The sequence below is a fragment of the Scyliorhinus torazame genome, chromosome 16 (assembly GCF_047496885.1).
Source record: "Scyliorhinus torazame isolate Kashiwa2021f chromosome 16, sScyTor2.1, whole genome shotgun sequence".
NCBI lineage: Eukaryota > Metazoa > Chordata > Chondrichthyes > Carcharhiniformes > Scyliorhinidae > Scyliorhinus > Scyliorhinus torazame.
In genome coordinates, this window is record NC_092722.1 from 168,964,822 (window position 1) to 168,983,657 (window position 18,836).

Below are 18,836 nucleotides of genomic sequence, written 5' to 3' on the forward strand. Positions count from 1 at the left end.
CTTGTGAACCTTTGCTCTATCACTTCCAATGCAGGAATGTCCTTAAATATGATGCTAGATTTTCCTTTGTAAAAAGTGCTCTACAGACCCAATCTTCGCAGTTGGGGTGGGTGAGGGGCTGAGGGGGGATAGTGATGGGTGCAGTTGGACCTGCCATCTCTGTACAGAACCAATGAACCTTTCCTGACAATGTCATGTGTGGAAAAACAAAGCTGCTTTTGCCACAACTGTATAGCTGTGTCAATCAACCAGGCCTTTAAAATACCAATAAATGAAGCTAGAACCATTGCACTGGCTTCCATAAAATGTTTTACTTTGTTGACACAGCTGAGGATGAAGAGAAAAATTTGTCTGATTGACAACATTATAATCTATTTTTTCCGTAATCACTTTCGTCTTTGGGTTAGTGTTCATTTGAAGTGTCAAGTGCTTATAGCTTCTGTTATTGATACTTTAAAGACCCTGAGAGGATGTTTCCTCTTGTGTGGAAATCTAGAACTAGGGGCAAAGTTTAAAAATTTGGACCTCCCATTTAAGACGCAACCGAGGAGGAAGTTCTTCCTTCAAAAGAATTGTTAGTCTTTGGAATTCTTTACCCCAGGGAGAAATGGAGACTGGGCAATTGAATTATTCAAGGATGAGTTGGATAGATTTTCGATTTACAAGATAGTCGAGAATTATAAGGAACAGGCAGAAAAATGGAGTTAAGGCCACAATTAGATCAGTCACAAACACATTGAATGTGGAACAGACTCGAAGGACTGAACTGCCCACTCTTCCTGTTTATGTTCCTATGTTTAGTCCCTTAAGTTTTTCCAGTGCTTTTTCTCTGCTCAAAGTTCTATCTGATTAGCCCCTGGTTACCCTCCATTTCTGGAATTTAATTTGTGTCGTCCACTGTGAAGACTGGAAAAAAAATATATTCGTCCAATATCTTTGCCATTTCCGTATTCTCCATTATAACTTTTCCTGCCCCTGCCTCTGAGGGACCAGTATTTACTTTAGCTACTCTCCTCCTTTTTATACACTTGTAAAAATTCTGACAATCTGTTTTAAGTTCCTGGCTAGCTTACTCTCATTCATTTTTCCCTTTTTCATCAACTGTGTGGTGGCTCTTTGCTTGTTTCAAAAACGTTTCCAATCTTGTGGTTTATTCCTATTCTTTGCAACATCTTCTTTTAATCTCATACTATATTTAACATCCTTAATAAACCAGATGGATTCATCTTGATAAATTTATGTTTATCAATGGAAAGTATTTTTGTTGAACATTTTGAATTATTTCTTTAAATATTTGCTGCTGTTTATTTACCAACATGTCTTTGAGTATATTTGCCCAATAAACCTTAGCCAGTTTCCCCCTCATACGTATGTAATTGGCTTTTTTCAAGTTTAGGATCCTTGTTCGGGACTGTGTGTCACTTTTATACGAAATATGAAATTCAGTTGTCCAATGGCTTTTGATTATTTTACTATGAATGACAAATTAATCCTGCCTTGTTGCACAATTAGCTGTAAAATTGTTTTATCCCTTGTTAGTTCTACTCCAGGAAACTGCCACAAAAGTATTCCATAAATTTATATTCTAAACCACCTTTGCTAATTTGATTTGGCCAGTCTATATGAAGATTAAGGGGCGAGATTCTCCGACCCCCCGCCGGGTCGGAGAATCGCCGGGGGCTGCCGTGAATCCCGCCCCCGCCGGTTGCCGAATTCTCCGGCACCTGATATTCGGCGGGGGCGGGAATCGCGCCGCGCCGGTTGGCGGGCCCCCCCCACGATTCTCCGGCCCGTATGGGCCGAAGTCCCACTGCTAGAATGCCTGTCCTGCCGGCGTGGATTAAACCACCTACCTTACCGGCGGGACAAGGCGGCGCGGGCGGGCTCCAGGGTCCTGGGGGGGGGAGGGGGGCGCGGGGCGACCTGGCCCCGGGGGGTGCCCCCACGGTGGCCTGGCCTGCGATCAGGGCCCACCGATCCGCGGGTGGGCCTGTGCCGTGGGTGCACTCTTTTCCTTCCGCCTTCGCCACGGTCTCCACCATGGCGGAGGCGGAAGAGACTCCCTCCACAGTGCATGCACGGGGATGCCGTGAGCGGCCGCTAACGCTCCCGCGCATGTGCCGCCCGGCAATGCCATTTCCGCGCCAGCTGGCGGGGCGGAAATCAGTCCGGCGCAGGCCTAGCCCCTCAAGGTTAGGGCTGGGCCCCCCAAGATGCGGAGGATTCCGCACCTTTGGGGCGGCGCAATGCCGGACTGATTTGCGCCGTTTTTGGCGCCGGTCGGCGGACATCGCGCCGATACCGAAGAATTTCACCCAAGGTCTCTCACAATTGTTACATTGTCTTTGTTTCAGCCCCTAAATATTTCTTGCTTAATGCTCTGTCCAGTGGTATGATTAGGGGAACTATAAACTACTCCCACCAGTGTCTTCTAAATCTTGTTGTTATTAAACTCTGCCCATACCGATACTTATTTCTGATTTTGAGTTCAGATCCTTTCCCACTACTGTCCTTATGGTACCATTTACTATCAGAGTTATTCCTTTTCCATTCTGCTTGTCTTTTCAAAATGTGTGCCCTGGAATATTTATTTTCCGATCGAGTTTTATGGCACAGAAATTGGCTCTTCGGCCCATCATGTCAGTGCTGGTCATCAAACACCTATCAACTCTCATCCAATTTTCCAGCACTTGGTCTATAGCCTTGCATACTATGGCATTCCAAGCACTCATCCAAATGCTAAATGTTGTGAGAGTTCCCACCTCTATCACCCTTTCAGGCAGTGAGTTTCAGATTCCCACCACCCTCTGTGAAAGGTTTTTCCTCAAATCCCATCTAAAAGACTTCCTCACCTTAAAATCTATGCCCCCTGGTTACTGACCCACTACTAAGGGGAAAAGTTTCTTCCTGTCCACCCTAGCTATATCCCCTGTAATTTTGTACACCTCAATGAGGTCCTCCCTCAGCTTTCTCTGCTCTAAGGAAAACAACCCCAGCCTATCCAGCCTCTTTTCGGAGCTGAAACTCCAGGCCAGGCAACCAGCTCTGCACCCTTTCTAATGCAAGCACATACTTCCTATAATCTGGCAACTAGAACTGCAAACAGTACTCTAGCTGTGACTAATGAGTGTTTTATATAGTTCCATCATAACCGCCCTGCTCTTCTATTCTATGCCTCAGCTAATAAAGGCAAGTACCCCATATGTCTTCTTAATCACCTTATCTACCTGTTCTGGTGCCTTCGCTGACATGCATCCCAAGGTCCCTCTGGTCCTCTGTACGTCCTAGCACCTGCTGTTCATTGCATATTACTTTTCCTTGTTAGTCCTCCCAAATTAATCACCTCACACTTTGGTGGGGGGGTTGGTGGTGGCAAGGAACGTGTTTGTGATAGGGGCCAGAATAGTCAAGGGGGACAGATAGCGCTATAGTGCTCCCAATGGCCCCAACTGGAAGTTCCGACGGTTGTGTTGTGTACCCAGGTGAATGACATCTCCCGTGGTTGATGACAACCTCCGCGAGAGAGGGAGCAAACAAGAAAGAGAGAGCGGATGGAAACAACTTAATTCTTTAATTTGTTTGATCCTATGCCAATTGGTGCATGGTCAGGTAGCAATCCAGAGATTTTGTTTTAATTTGGACCATAACTCCTTAAACCCTCAGCAGAACATGATTCCCAGTTCTATCGCTGAATTCTTCCTCTCTCACTCCCTCTGTTACTGAAATTGTGACCACAGACAGCAAAATCTATCGTTCCCCAACCCCCTCCCTGACTACTCTGCCCCCATTACAACCATGTTCCTTGCCACCATCCCCTTCCCCCCCACTTGAATGGTATTCAACACCATGGTGCTATAGTCAATTTGCTCAGCTATCCTGAATTAATTGATTATTCACACAGGTCGCTAATACTACTTACATATGGTCAGAGTGGAGAGCTGAGTCTCCTTCATCACTATATGCTTGATCCCCATTCTTGCCTGACTTCAGTCACACCCCCTCTGACTCTGAACAATAACCTTCTCTAAAGTTCTTCTAAACCTTAAGGGATATAACTGCCTCCTGGAACTAAGTATCCAGGTGAATCAAAGAATTTACAGTGCAGAAGATAGCTGCTCCACTTTGATGGCCTGCAATGTGTGCAGTTCACTTTCCAGCTAAGGAGGCAAATTTGTTCAAGCTGCAAATACTTGCTGCAGATATAGTTGTTGGGGATAGAAGATGCATACTTCCACATGTTGTAGTCATGGCACAACACCTGTCCTGCCATGTCTCTAACCCTATTTATTTATTTGATCACTTTGCAAAGCTTTACTGATAGCTGACAGTGAATCATAGATGAATGGACATGGTTCATGTTCAATATTCCTTTGCAGGTCCGACCTTCAGATAGGTAGATGTGTTGCATACATTGTTTTTTATATATGGTTTTACATTAATTGTGTGGCATTTCTGTTTTTCAGATTAACTGAACCATCAGGATATTTAACAGATGGACCAATAAATTATAAATATAAAACTAAATGTACATGGTTAATTGAAGGATAGTAAGTATGCCTCCTTTCCAGAATTGATTTTTAAAAATCTATTGGTTTAAAATCATTGCAGTTTGGGCATGCGTTAATCTTGATTTTGATGCAGTATGTTTAATTAGCTTCGTGAAAATATTGCAGCTTTTCATGGATGATCTCAGTCAATAGAAACTTGTGTATAATTTAATATAATAGATGTTTTTCTTCTCTTTTAAATAGTTTTGTCCTTGTCCGAATAAAAAAAAGTTCTGTTATTGAGTAAAAATTGATGGTCTTTTGAGCAAAGGAAAGTAATAGGTGAATTGGATTTGGAAATTGTGTAGTGCATATAGTAAAATGCACTGATCTTTCATTCTGTTCAGTTATTTGTTGGGCCTTTTGTGTGGGACGGTGGCACAGCGGTTAGCACTGTTGCCTCGCAGTGCCAGGGAAGTGCAGGTTATGTAGGGTTATGGGGATCGGGTGGGCTATGGGGCAGTGCACACTCAATGGGCCAAATGACCTGCATCTGCGCTGTAGGGATTCTATAATTTGTCAACTTGCAACACTTGAAAGAGAATTAAGAATACAGTTTATTTTCAACAGGGAAATGTATGCCATAACCTAGATAGAGACCAGACGGTGTTTGAATTGGTTTATTGGAACAGGTTGAGAGGGATGCCTAGAAAAATGACCCATCAAACAGCATTATAGCAGGGAAATATGTAACATGAAATGAATAGGTCTGTAAAAAACACCGATTCCTTGGTTTATTAAGGGTTACAATAGATCTTAGTTTAAGAGGGATATGATAAATAAAAGGAGACTAATTAAGGAGAAAATTGAGAAATATGGAGAGGTGAAGCAAAAAGGAGATTCTGAGGGAAGATTGCCAATCAACACAGCACGGTTGGAATAAATTACTGGGTATATTATGTGTATATATATATATATATATGCAAAAGTAAACTTAAAATTTCATATGACTAGATGTAAAAAAAGATGATCCGATTGAAGGGGTTTTAGGGATTAATTAGTAGAGATAGTAATAATTGTTCATTTTGAAACAGGCATTGTGAAGGATTAAAACTTTTGCTTTTATAATGAATAATTTATTTTTCTTTTGTAGTCCAAATGCTGTATTAAGGTTGAGATTTAACCACTTTGCCACAGAATGTAGCTGGGACCACATGTATGTATATGATGGCGATTCAATATATGCACCATTGATAGCTGTGTTCAGGTAAGCTTGAATATATATAATTTAGAACCAAGAAGACTGACTTGATTTTGTGTACTGCTGTAACATTTGTGTTGTTTCCAGTTCTAAAACATTTAACAATGTTATAGAATATATTTAACTTTTAAACCTAAATTGTTTGCAGTGTTAATGTAAAAACATTTAATATATGGCATTCCTGGGTTGTTTTAAATGGGTTAACACAGGCATTGTCATACTTGGGGAGCACGACCCGCGGGTGGGTCGCGGGTGGGTGTCGGCAGGGTCGCGGAGCCGGCCGTTGCGGTGCTCACGATCGCGCAAATCTGCACGCAACAGCTGCAGCAGCCGGCTTTTAACTATGCCGGCTGCAAGTGGCTTTCAAAATGTGCGCGAACATATAAAACAAATTCGGCTGCACTGCGCATGCATGCCCAATCATCGGTGTGCATGCGCAAAACTATGCGCACCGATGATCGGACACGCATGCGCAGTGTGTCCGCATTTCTTTTTATACGGTTGCAGCCTTTTCTTTTACAAGTTCGGGGGGACAAAGGGACCATTGGGGCCAAAGGGACTCAAAACCATTTCCTCCATTTTTGTCAGCAACAAACGAGGTAAGAGAAAATGGTGGGTTCGCGCAGGTCAGCCGTTGTGGGCCGCGAAGGTTGGCCGGCGTGGGTCGCGAAGGTCAGCCGGTGTGGGTCGCGAAGGTCGGCCGGGTTGGGTCCTGAAGGTTGGCCGGTTGGTAAAAATGGGTCCCCGGGAAAAAAGTTTGAAAAACACTGGGTTAACAGACTGATCCTTTGCCTGGTGAGTAAGAAGATTGCGGGTTCAATCCCCAATTCAAAGATTTGAGCAATTAATCTCTGCTGACATTTCAGTGCACTATCAAGTGAATGATGCAATATTGGAGGTGCTGTCTTTTGGATGTGATGTTATACTGAGGTGCTCAAGGCCTCTCTGTCCTTGGGTGAACGTGAAAAAAATCCTTCAGCATTATTTGGACATCAGGGATTGGGCTTGTATCTCATTTATCTCTTGGAATATCGGATGCAATAAAATGTTTTTTTTACTGAAATCTCTCATTTTATAACCGGGCGGAAGAAACATTGCAAATGGATGTCTTAGTGACACTTTCAAAATGTGTATTTTCTCTTGTATATTTCGTTAGTTTTTAACATTGCAAAATAACTTTGAGGAATATGAGACTTGCACATTACTCCTTTCTCAGAATGTCTGAATCAAAATCTAATATTTTTCGATAATGTTACTGAAATTATGCTTCAGTAATTCAAAGAGGATCTAGGTGCCGTACAATTCTCAACAGAAAAATAAATGCTACAATTACAATTTCTTGTCTTAATTAGTTGGATAGTTAAGGGATTTCATAATTGTTTCTGTTCTACTCAATTCACATTGTGATGACCATTGAGAGTGTTTAACGTTTGCATGTGACTGTTAAAAATGGCTCTTTTCAGTAATAACATTTGGAATGGCTTCACAAACTATCAAAAAATGTCATGGTTTCAGAAACTATTGTGAAACACTATATGGCCTCAGAACCCAATTTTTAGTTAATGAAATTGTGCAAACGATAACCTATATAATTCTCTCTCCCTTCAAACCTGAGCACTTATTGTGTACACAAACATTCAATCCCCCCACCGCTGGCAAACAGTGGCAGTTGTGTGTACCATCTACAAGATACACTGCAGTAACTCGTCAAGGTTCCCCAGGCAGCACCTTACAAACCCATGGCCACTACAATCTATAAGGACAAGGGCAGCAGATACATGAGAACACCACCACCCGGAGATTGTACTCCCAAGTCATTCACCACCCCGACTTGGAAATAAATCGTCATTCCTTCACTGTCGCTGGGTCAAAAATCCTGGAACATCCCCCCCCCCCCCCCCCCCCCCTCCCCCCCCCCGCGCCCACCCCACAGCTCTGTGGGTGTACCTACACCTCAAGGACAGCAACGGTTCAAGAAGGCAGCTCATCACCACTTTCTGAAGGGCAACTCGAGGTGGGCAATAAATGATGGCCTAGCCAGCGACGTCCATTTGAAGTGTGTCCTTATGGTGCATTTTTGTTTGTGTGGTTTGTAAATAACAGAACTTAGTGAACAGTTCTGCCTCCATTTTTGTTCTTAAAAATTTCGTTTTGAAAAATTTAGAGTATCCAATTTTCCCCCCCCAATTAAGGGGCAATTTAGCGTGACCAAACCACCTACGCTGCACATCTTTGGGTTTTGGGGGTGAGATCCACGCAGACGGGGGAGAATGTGCAGACTCCACATGGACAGTGACCCGAGGTCGGGATCGAACCAGGGTCCTCGGCGCCATGAGGCAGCAGTGCTAACCACTGCGCCACCGTTCCGCTTATCAATTTTTCTTTTAGCATGATTACTGTGCATGGCTAGTCTGATTTAATTTTTCAAACATCGCTGCCTCTCCCAACCCTATTGCTCCACCTGAACCCCTCATTGCCACCCACACCTCTTGCACCCACTCTCTTTTCACCTCTCCTGACCTCTTTGCTTGAAACCCTCCACCATGTCTTTTGTAAGGGCCACGAAGAATCCAGCACGAGTTTTAAGGATACAAAGTAATAACATTTATTTACTATAACATGTATACATAACAGTAGCAGTAACTTCCCTTGCTACATACTCCTTCCTGCTGGTCCCTGAACTGGCCAGCTTTATTTATACTAGGAGTTTACTAGTGGTTTCTCCGCCCCCCTCATTGGGGAAGCTCATACTCCCACAGGATTGTGGGATAGTCATTAGTCCCCAGCCAATGGTAAGTAGGCAGGTTATAACAATGTCCCACCGCCTGACCTCCACCACTGCAGTGTCCTGCCTCCCGACCCACTCCTGAATCATCCATGTAAAGGAGCAGCATCGAGCAGGCAGGTGGGAGGATGAGGTAAGTTGTGAGTGGGTAAGGTGGTAAGGGTCGTAAATTGAAAGATTTTTAGCCTAGTTAGGTTTAAGGCAGCCGCTAGGTTTTAATTGTAAAAATTAAAAATCTGGAATATAGCCAAGCCTTACTCCATGATTTATTTTGGGAAAATAATTTTGTTTTTTCATTTAGTCGAGATTACACATTTGGAATGCTAAGTGGGAATAGCTGTATTAATATTTCACGCACCTAACAGTGGGAGCTATTGTGTTTTTGTATGCTTATCTGAACATCCTTCTTTGGATTTTGAGAAACTCTCCACATGAGAACCAAACAGTTGAGGATAAATGGTCTACATCAAGGCTATTTGTTTAATTTGTATTTAAGTAGTACTTATTCACAATTTATCATTTCAGTTGGCATGAAATGTGTTTGCTCTGCACTGTTATAGTTCGAGAAAATAGTGTACTGCCTGATTGGTTGTTGTCAATAGATTGAAATTTGTAGTATTGAGAATAGGGTTATCTAGAGTCAGAAGATGGAATGCATAGTTCCATTGAATGTCAAAATGCAAAACAACTTCATGACTGCATGTTTCTTTTGTTTCTTTGCAATTCCTATTTTGGTTTAATTATTATTTGGAATTCTTTTTTGCACTGTTTGTTTCTCCCTGTTGAATGCAGGTTTTATTGTTTACTTTCTCTTTCTTGTTCCATTTCGACGACTTCCTCAGCAATTTCTTGTAGCTTTCTTTCCCAACTGAACTGAAAGCTGTTTCTTTTCAAGAATATGCTGGCCGCTTTATGCTAGTATCGAACTTGCACTGTTCTGCCAAAATCGCATCGCACTACCATCTTGTGTCCACCACAGATGTGTGGTATGTGCTGCTGTGATAATGGTGTGCATGTTTTCATCCGAGTGATAAGTGCTGAACTCTGGTAGAAACAAACACAGAAATAACAGAATTATCAGGTAAACAGAATTGGCTGCTTTCTCCAATGAAACAACTGCCTTCATAATCTGAAATGTTTTGGGCCGGATCTTCTTCCTGGAGGCAGAATTTGAAAGCTGGGAGATAACCCAAAATTGTGAATCCGCCTCCTGGCCAACAGTGCTTTCTGACACTATTTTTATGTTAGGGAAATGTAGCAGGCCTGAAACAGAGTCGGGACGGGCAAGTTAAAAGTCCTGCCTGTCACGATATTAGAGGGATTGTGGTAATGTACTCCAGTATTAGATATAAACTGTACTCCATTGGGTCACCTGATCTAGGAGACAGACACCATGACACATGTAAATGTAAGTTGTAATGTGGCTGCAGTCCTGCAATTGTGTACATATTCTGTTCTGAATAAAATTAATTCACAATAATGATATTCTGAAACCATGGATAGAGTTCAGTTTGGCCGGCAATCTCATTGAAAACAGTAGGAGATTCCAGCAGCGCTTCAGCCTGTGCCTTACAGCAACAGGCAGTGATAATAAAGGCCCACATGTACAATCTTCTGTCTTTCTTCATGTAGCAGGGGAAGGAGCCCTAGAAGTTTATAACGCATTCACATTTAAAAGTGATGTGAAACAAAATGATTTGAAAGAAATAATGGAAAAATTCTAAGCTTACTGCAGTCCTAAGAAGAACATCAGGTTTGAAGGGTATTACCGAGTGTCATTTTGAGAACAGTGTTCTTATAAGCCTTTCTCCTATGTAAGTAAAATGTCGTCCAAGTAGACTGCAACCTGAGGAATGCCTTGCAACAGGTTGTCCATCGTCCTTTGAAAGATCGGTGGACTGGAGGATATGCCAAAAAACAAACAATGGTACTTGAGCAACTCTTTTACATGTGTTGATGGTCACGAACTGGGCAGCATGGTAGCATAGTGGTTAGCACTGTGGCTTCACAGCGCCAGGATCCCAGGTTCGATTCGCGGCTTGGGTCACTGTCTGCGGAGTCTGCACATTCTCCCCGTGTGGGCGTGGGTTTCCTCTGGGTGCTCCGGTTTCTTCCCACAGTCCAAAGATGTGCAGGTTAGGTGGATTGCCCATGCTAAATTGCCCTTAGTGTCCAAAAAAGGGTAGGATGGGTTATTGGGTTAGGGGGAAGGTGGAAGTGAGGGCTTGGGTGGGTTGGCGCAGACTCGATGGGCCGAATGGCCTCCTTCTGCACTGTATGTTCAATGTTCTATGTACTGCTTTGAATCTTCCTTGAGCAAGAGTTGTTGATATGCCTGGCTCATGTCCAGTTTTGAGTTGCAAAGAAATCTTCCACTCTAGGTAATGGAAAAGCATCTAACTTGGAAACCTGATTAATGGTGAGCTTGTCTTCACTATATCTGTACCATACCAACATTTTTAAAGACAGGAACAATTGGAGCTGCTCAATGAGAAAACTGAATAAGTTCAATGATTCTAAGCCTTTGCAGTCATTCCAACTCCTCTTCTACTTCTCATGGGCTAGTCCTGAGCTAGAAACATCAAGGGGTAGCCTGAAGATCGAAGTACAACTTCACGTGGTACCACGCAGTGTACCCAGTTCACTCTTGAACATGTCTGGCTACTTCTTGATAACATCCTTGGTCACCCACATGTGCTTGATCTCACCATACTTCAATGGAATTTTGCTGAGCCAGTCACACCCTAGCAAATTCTGCCCTACCCTTTGACCACAAGGAGGCATGCCTTCTTCACTATTATATGCAATGTGGATTTCTAACGGCCCGAACAAAGGTATGGACTGTCCAGTGTACGTCCGAAGATTTATCTCTGCCGGAGTAAGGGTTTGTCCTCAGTTAGAATCCCACGTCGACTTGTAGGTCTCTTCATTAATTACAGATGCACAGGCTCCTGTGTCTAACTCCGTCTTGATTTGCTTACCATCGACAGCCACTGTAGTTAAAAATAGCCTCTGGTTGTGCCTAATTCACATTAACTATGATGTAAGCTTTCTCCTCTACCTGCTCTGAGCTGTCTAAATGATATGGGACTGCTTGAGGCTTAGATCATAGAATTTACAGTGCAGAAGGAGGCCATTCGGCCCATCGAGTCTGCACCGGCTCTTGGAAAGAGCACCCTACCCAAGGTCCACACCTCCACCCTATCCCCATAACCCAGTAACCTCACCCAACACTAAGGGAAATTTTGGACACTAAGGGCAATTTAGCATGGCCAATTCACCTAACCTGCACATCTTTGGACTGTGGGAGGAAACCGGAGCACCCGGAGGAAACCCACACACACAGGGGGAGAATGTGCAGACTCCGCGCAGACAGTGACCCAAGCCCGGAATCGAACCTGGGACCCTGGAGCTGTGAAACAATTGTGCTAACCACAATGCTACCATGCTGCCCATTAAATTCCTTGAATTTAAACTGAGGGGCTGTTTAGCACAGGGCTAAATCGCTGGCTTTGAAAGCAGACCAAGGCAGGCCAGCAGCACGGTTCAATTCCCGTAACAGCCTCCCCGAACAGGCGCCGGAATGTGGCGACTAGGGGCTTTTCACAGTAACTTCATTGAAGTCTACTTGTGACAATAAGCGATTTTCATTTTTCATTTTCATTTCTTGCTCATTTTAACCCAGACAGGGAACATATCCTGTTGTGTGATGCCTTGCCCTACTGTGTGTGGATGGCACTTTCTCATTTCATGCAGGATGGGTTCGAAACTCCCGTCGGTTTTGTATCTAATGGACTGACAAAGGCTGAAAAGGGATATTCACGGTTGAACAAAGAGGGTCCAGCTATCGTTTTTGGGGTGAAAAGATTCCATCAGTACCTCTATATGGTCGTTTGTTCACCATTTCTACCGACCACATGCCATTGATGACTTTTTTAAGTGAGTCGAAATGCATTTCTCCCATGGCCTCAGCAAGAATACAGCGCTGGGCGCTTATATTGTCAGCTTATCAGTACAATATTGTGTACAGAGCAGGGAAGGTCAATGCAAATGCAGAATGTCGGGCGCGATTCACCTATCGCGGAACTAAGTATCCGCGCCGTCGTGAACACTGTCGCGTTTCACAACGGTGCGAAACGGGCGCGGGCTGTAGGGATTCTGGCCCCCATAGGGGGCCAGCACGGTGCTGGAGCGGTTCACGCTGCTCCTGCCTTACTTCCTGGTGCGGTATGGGGGCGACACCAACCCGTGCATGTGCAGTGGCGAAGCGGCAACCGACGCATGCGCGGTAGACTGGCGGAACGCTCCGGCCCCGACGCAACATGGCGCGGGGGTTCTGGGGCCGGAAGCGGAACAAGGTTAGCCCGGGGGGGGGAGAGGCCGGCCCGCCGATCGGTGAGCCCCGATCTCGGGCCAGACCCCATCGGCGACCCCCTCCCCCCGTGAAGGAGCGCTTTACCCCGCCCCACAGGTCGCTCCCCCCACCCTTTGCTCAGAGTTCCCGCCGGCAGCTACCAGGGGTGAATGGCGCCGGCGGGGCTCTGCCGTTTCCGCGTGGCTGCTCAGCCCATCCAGGCCGGAGAATCATCAGCCCGGCTGCGGATAGCAGCCCGTGACCGGCGCCGCGCCAAACGTGCCGGCGCAAATGGCGCCATTTCACCACACCTCGGAGAATCGCACACTAGCGTCGGGGCGGCGTGGCATGGTTGTGCTGATTCTCCAGCCCGGCGCAGGGCTGGGAGAATTGCGCCTATCGTGTCGCCTTCCTTTACCGGATTTGCCATCCACAGTATTATGTCCTCCCGAGACAGTTTGCTGACTTGAGAGGCTTGCACATTCTCAGTAAGTGGGAAGGAGATTATGCAACTTAAAAGATTTCTGATGCAAGGGATGCGTTAAGTGTGCAGGATGAATGCAAACAGTGGTGATCAAGAATGGTCAATCATGGATTCATAGAATTTACAGTGCAGAAGGAGGCCATTCAGCCCATTGAGTCTGCACCTTGGAAAGAGCACCCCACTTATGCCCACGCCTCCATCCTATTCCTGTAACCCAGTAACCCCACCTAACGCTTTTCGACACTAAGGGCAAGTTATCATGGCCAATTCACCTAACCTGCACATCTTTGGACTGTGGTCGGGAACCGAAGCACCTGGAGGAAACCCATGCAGACACTGGGAGAACGTGCAGACTCCGTGCAGGCAGTGACCCAAGCCGGGAATCGAACCTGGGACCCTGGAGCTGTGAAGCAACTGTGCTAACCACTGTGCTACTGTGCTGCCCTTGTCACCCCCTTTCCATTTGCACGCCATGGATGAAATTCTTGAGGCTCATCTAGGTGCTTCTAGAATGAAAAGTCTAGCCAGGTCATATGTTTGGAGGCTTAATAAGCATCTGGGGCTGGATTCTCCGCAATCGGCGCGATGTCCAACGACCGGCACCAAAAACGCGCGAATCAGTCTGGCATCGCGCCGCCCCAAAGGTGCGGAATTCTCCGCATCTTGAGAGGCCGAGCCCTCACCTTGAGTGGGTAGGCCCGAGCCGGACTGATTTCCGTCCCGCCAGCTGGCGCGGAAGTGACTTTGCCAGGCGACGCATGCGCAGGAGCGTCAGCGGCCGCTCACGGCATCCCCGCGCATGCGCAGTGGAGGGGGCCTCTTCCGCCTCTGCCATAGTGAAGACCATGGCGAAGGCAGAAGGAAAAGAGTGCCCCCACGGCACAGGCCCGCCCGCGGATCGGTGGGCCCCAATCGCGGGCCAGGCCACCGTGGTGGCATCCCCCGGGGCCAGATCCCCCCGCACCCCCCCCAGGACCCCGGAGCCCGTCCGCGCCGCCTTGTCCCGGCGTTCGAAAGGTGGTTCAATCCACGCCGGCTGGCGTGGGTTGACAGCTGCGGGACTTCGGCCCCGGAGAATCGCCGGGGGTGGGCCCGCCGACCGGCGCGATTTCCGCCGACCGGCGCGACGCGATTCCCGCCCCGCCGAATCTCCGGTGGCGGAGAATTCGGGACATAGCGGGTGCGGGATTCACGCCGGCCCCCGGCGATTCTCCGACCCGGTGGGGGGTCGGAGAATCGCGCCCCTGGACTTGGAGCACAAAGCGAAATTTTGTTTGACATGTCAGATAAACCAGAAGATGGCGTCACCAGCACCACTTCATCCTCGAGAGTGGCCTTATAGGCCAGTGTTTTTCAAACTTTATTTCCGGGGACCCATTTTTACCAACCGGCCAACCTTCGGGACCCACGCCGGCCGATCTTCGCGACACACGCTGGCCGACCTTTGCGACCCCGCCGGCCAACCTTCGCGACCCATGCCGGCTGACTTTCGCGACCCACGCCGGCCAACCTTCCCGGCCCACGCCGGCTGACCTTTGCGACCCACGCCGGCCGACCTTCGTGACCCACCATTTTCTCTTATCTTGTTCGCCGCTGACAAAATGAAGGAATCGCAATCGCACCCAAAGCACGTGATGTCGACGTTCGGGGGCGTCACCTGCTCTCTGCCTCCCTTCAGGCAGGAAGATTACATAGAATTTTTAAAAAGATCTTCTGCATCTCCGATTGCACAAATTTGCGGGCAACAGCCGCAGCTGCCGGCTTTTCACCTTTTGATGTATTCCCATTTTGGCCTCATGTGCATTATTTCCTTTGCTCCACAATTGGTGGCTGTACTGTCGGCTGCTATTGCCCTAAACTCTGGAAAATCTTCCTTAAACCATTCTGCCTCTTTCTCTCTCTCTCTCACTTCCTTTAAGCCTCTCCGTCTGTCGCGGATTGCGCAAATTCGCGCGCTGCAGCTGGCTTTTAAAAATGCCGGCTCCGAGCGGCCTTCAAAAAGGCTGCGACCATATAAAAAAAAAGCGGCCGCACTGCACATGCATGCCCACTCATCGGTCTCCTGGTGGTATATGTTTGGACATATGCAGTAGGTCAATCAGTACATGGCAAAAATGAAGTATTTTGGGTGTGCTTTGATTTAAAAAAACAAATAGCTGTCCCATTTCAATGAATTTGTTGTACGTGAGCAATTTATTAAAAACATGGTCATAATTAATTTTGTACTCAGATTATTTTTGATATGTTGCAAGTTTTGTTTGTAAGAGGGAGGGAGAAATAATTAAAAATTAAAACATATAGTGAATATGGTCTTGAATGAGTATTTTTCTTCTGTATTTACAAATGAGAGGGGCGATATTGTTGGAGAGGACAGTGTGAAACAGATTGGTAAGCTCGAGGAAATACTTGTCAGGAAGGAAGATGTGTTGGGCATTTTGAAAAACTTGAGGATAGACAAGTCCCCGGGCCTGACGGGATATATCCAAGGATTCTATGGGAAGCAAGAGATGAAATTGCAGAGCCGTTGGCAATGATCTTTTCGTCCTCACTGTCAACAGGGGTGGTACCAGGAGATTGGAGAGTGGCGAATGTCGTGCCCCTGTTCAAAAAAGGAACTAGGGATAACCCTGGGAATTACAGGCCAGTTAGTCTTACTTCGGTGGTAGGCAAAGTAATGGAAAGGGTACTGAAGGATAGGATTTCTGAGCATCTGGAAAGACACTGCTTGATTAGGGATAGTCAGCACGGATTTGTGAGGGGTAGGTCTTGCCTTACAAATCTTATTGAATTCTTTGAGGAGGTGACCAAGCATGTGGATGAAGGTAAAGCAGTGGATGTAGTGTACATGGATTTTAGTAAGGCATTTGATAAAGTTCCCCATGGTAGGCTTATGCAGAATGTAAGGAGGCATGGGATAGTGGGAAATTTGGCCAGTTGGATAACGAACTGGCTAACCGATAGAAGTCAGAGAGTGGTGGTGGATGGCAAATATTCAGCCTGGATCCCAGTTACCAGTGGCGTACCGCAGGGATCAGTTCTGGGTCCTCTGCTGTTTGTGATTTTCATTAATGACTTGGATGAGGGAGTTGAAGGGTGGGTCAGTAAATTTGCAGACGATACGAAGATTGGTGGAGTTGTGGATAGTAAGGAGGGCTGTTGTCGGCTGCAAAGAGACATAGATAGGATGCAGAGCTGGGCTGAGAAGTGGCAGATGGAGTTTAACCCTGAAAAGTGTGAGGTTGTCCATTTTGGAAGGACAAATATGAATGCGGAATATAGGGTTAACGGTAGAGTTCTTGGCAATGTTGAGGAGCAGAGAGATCTTGGGGTCTATGTTCATACATCTTTGAAAGTTGCCACTCAAGTGGATAGAGCTGTGAAGAAGGCCTATGGTGTGCTCGCGTTCATTAACAGAGGGATTGAATTTAAGAGCCGTGAGGTGATGATGCAGCTGTACAAAACTTTGGTAAGGCCACATTTGGAGTACTGTGTACAGTTCTGGTCGCCTCATTTTAGGAAGGATGTGGAAGCTCTGGAAAAGGTGCAAAGAAGATTTACCAGGATGTTGCCTGGAATGGAGAGTAGGTCTTACGAGGAAAGGTTGAGGGTGCTAGGCCTTTTCTCATTAGAGCGGAGAAGGATGAGGGGCGACTTGATAGAGGTTTATAAGATGATCAGGGGAATAGATAGAGTAGACAGTCAGAGACTTTTTCCCCGGGTGGAACACACCATTACAAGGGGACATAAATTTAAGGTGAAAGGTGGAAGATATAGGAGGGATATCAGAGGTAGGTTCTTTACCCAGAGAGTAGTGGGGGCATGGAATGCACTGCCTGTGGAAGTAGTTGAGTCGGAAACATTAGGGACCTTCAAGCAGCTATTGGATAGGTACATGGATGACGGTAAAATGATATAGTGTAGATTTATTTGTTCTTAAGGGCAGCACGGTAGCATTGTGGATAGCGCAATTGCTTCACAGCTCCATGGTCCCAGGTTCGATTCCGGCTTGGGTCATTGTCTGTGCGGAGTCTGCACGTCCTCCCCGTGTCTGCGTGGGTTTCCTCCGGGTGCTCCGGTTTCCTCCCACAATCCAAAGATATGCGGGTTAGGTGAATTGGCCAATGATAAATTGCCCTTAATGTCCAAATTGCCCTTGGTGTTGGGTGGAGGTGTTGAGTTTGGGTATGGTGCTCTTTCCAAGAGCCGGTGCAGACTCAAAGGGCCGAATGGCCTCCTTCTGCACTGTAAATTCAATGATAATCTATGATTAATCTAGGACAAAGGTTCGGCACAACATCGTGGGCCGAAGGGCCTGTTCTGTGCTGTATTTTCTATGTTCTATGTTCTATGATACTTTGCTCCAAAAATGGAAAATATATTACATATTAAAACTGCAGTAACAATATTTCGCCTTCATGTATATCTTGGTGTATAATAGTGAGCCGAGAGTAGATAAACATTGTCTTTTGGCTGGCAGTGATGGTATGTGGTTCATTTGACAAAATTTGATTTTCTTCATGGGCTTCGATTTTGATAGTCATAGAGATTTACAGCACAAAAAGAGGCCCGTTGGCCCATCATGTCTAAGCCAGGTTTTAAAATGGTAATGCAACTTGGACGTGTTTTTGCAAAGGCAAGAGGGCATTCAAAATGCAGTGGGTAAAAGGACATTTTTTCATTCGGTGCTCAATTTTAAAAAGAATACAACTTTAAAGGTCTTCATGGCACGAGCTTGAGATTAAGCTAGCCTGTTTGCAACCTTGGTGTCACATTGAACCCCGAGATAAGCACCTGGCCTCCTATTTTTTAAAATATAAATTTAGAGGGCCCAATTCATTTTTTTCCAATTAAGGGGCAATTTACCATGGCCAATCTAACTACATTGCACATCTTCGGGTTTGTGGGGGTGAGACCCACCCAGACGCGGAGAGAATGTGCAAACTCCATACGGACAGTGATCCGGGGCTGGGATCGAACCACGATCCTCAGCGCTGTGAGGCAGCGGTGCCAACCATTGCTGGCCTTCTACCTTTGCCATCTCTAAGACTGTTTATTTCCACCTCTTTAACATTGCTTGACTTATCTCAGCTCATCTGCTGAAACATTCATTCATTCCTTCATTATCGCTAGTCTCGACTGCATTTCTGGGTGAACTCCCCCATTCTATCCTCTGTAAAATTGAGGTAAAGAAAAACTGTGCTGTTAATGTTTTAACTCATAGAAAATCCTGTTCCCCCAACTCCCCTGTGCTCTTGACCTACATTAGCTCCTGGTCAAGAAACATCTTGAAGTTAAAATTCTCATGTTTGTTTTCAAATCCCTTCATGACCTTGTCACTCTACCCGCTCCCCAAAAAATCTCTATCATCCCAACCAACCTCATAACTGTGCAAGATATTTTCACCCCCCTAATTTTGGCAACTTGTGCACTCCCAATTATAATTGCTCCACCATTGATGGTCTTCA

At 45.9% G+C, this 18,836-nt stretch overlaps 1 protein-coding gene across 2 annotated transcripts in view; it reads left to right on the forward strand.

Annotated features, from left to right (window-relative positions):
* The window catches only part of atrnl1b (attractin-like 1b), a 1,392,850-nt gene that overhangs the window by 120,081 nt on the left and 1,253,933 nt on the right, over positions 1-18,836 (forward strand). For both annotated transcript variants that reach the window (XM_072479459.1, XM_072479460.1), the window contains exons 2-3: positions 4,464-4,547; positions 5,641-5,754. In XM_072479459.1, coding sequence (XP_072335560.1) covers positions 4,464-4,547; positions 5,641-5,754 — 198 coding nt within the window. The remainder of the gene's footprint in view (positions 1-4,463; positions 4,548-5,640; positions 5,755-18,836) is intronic.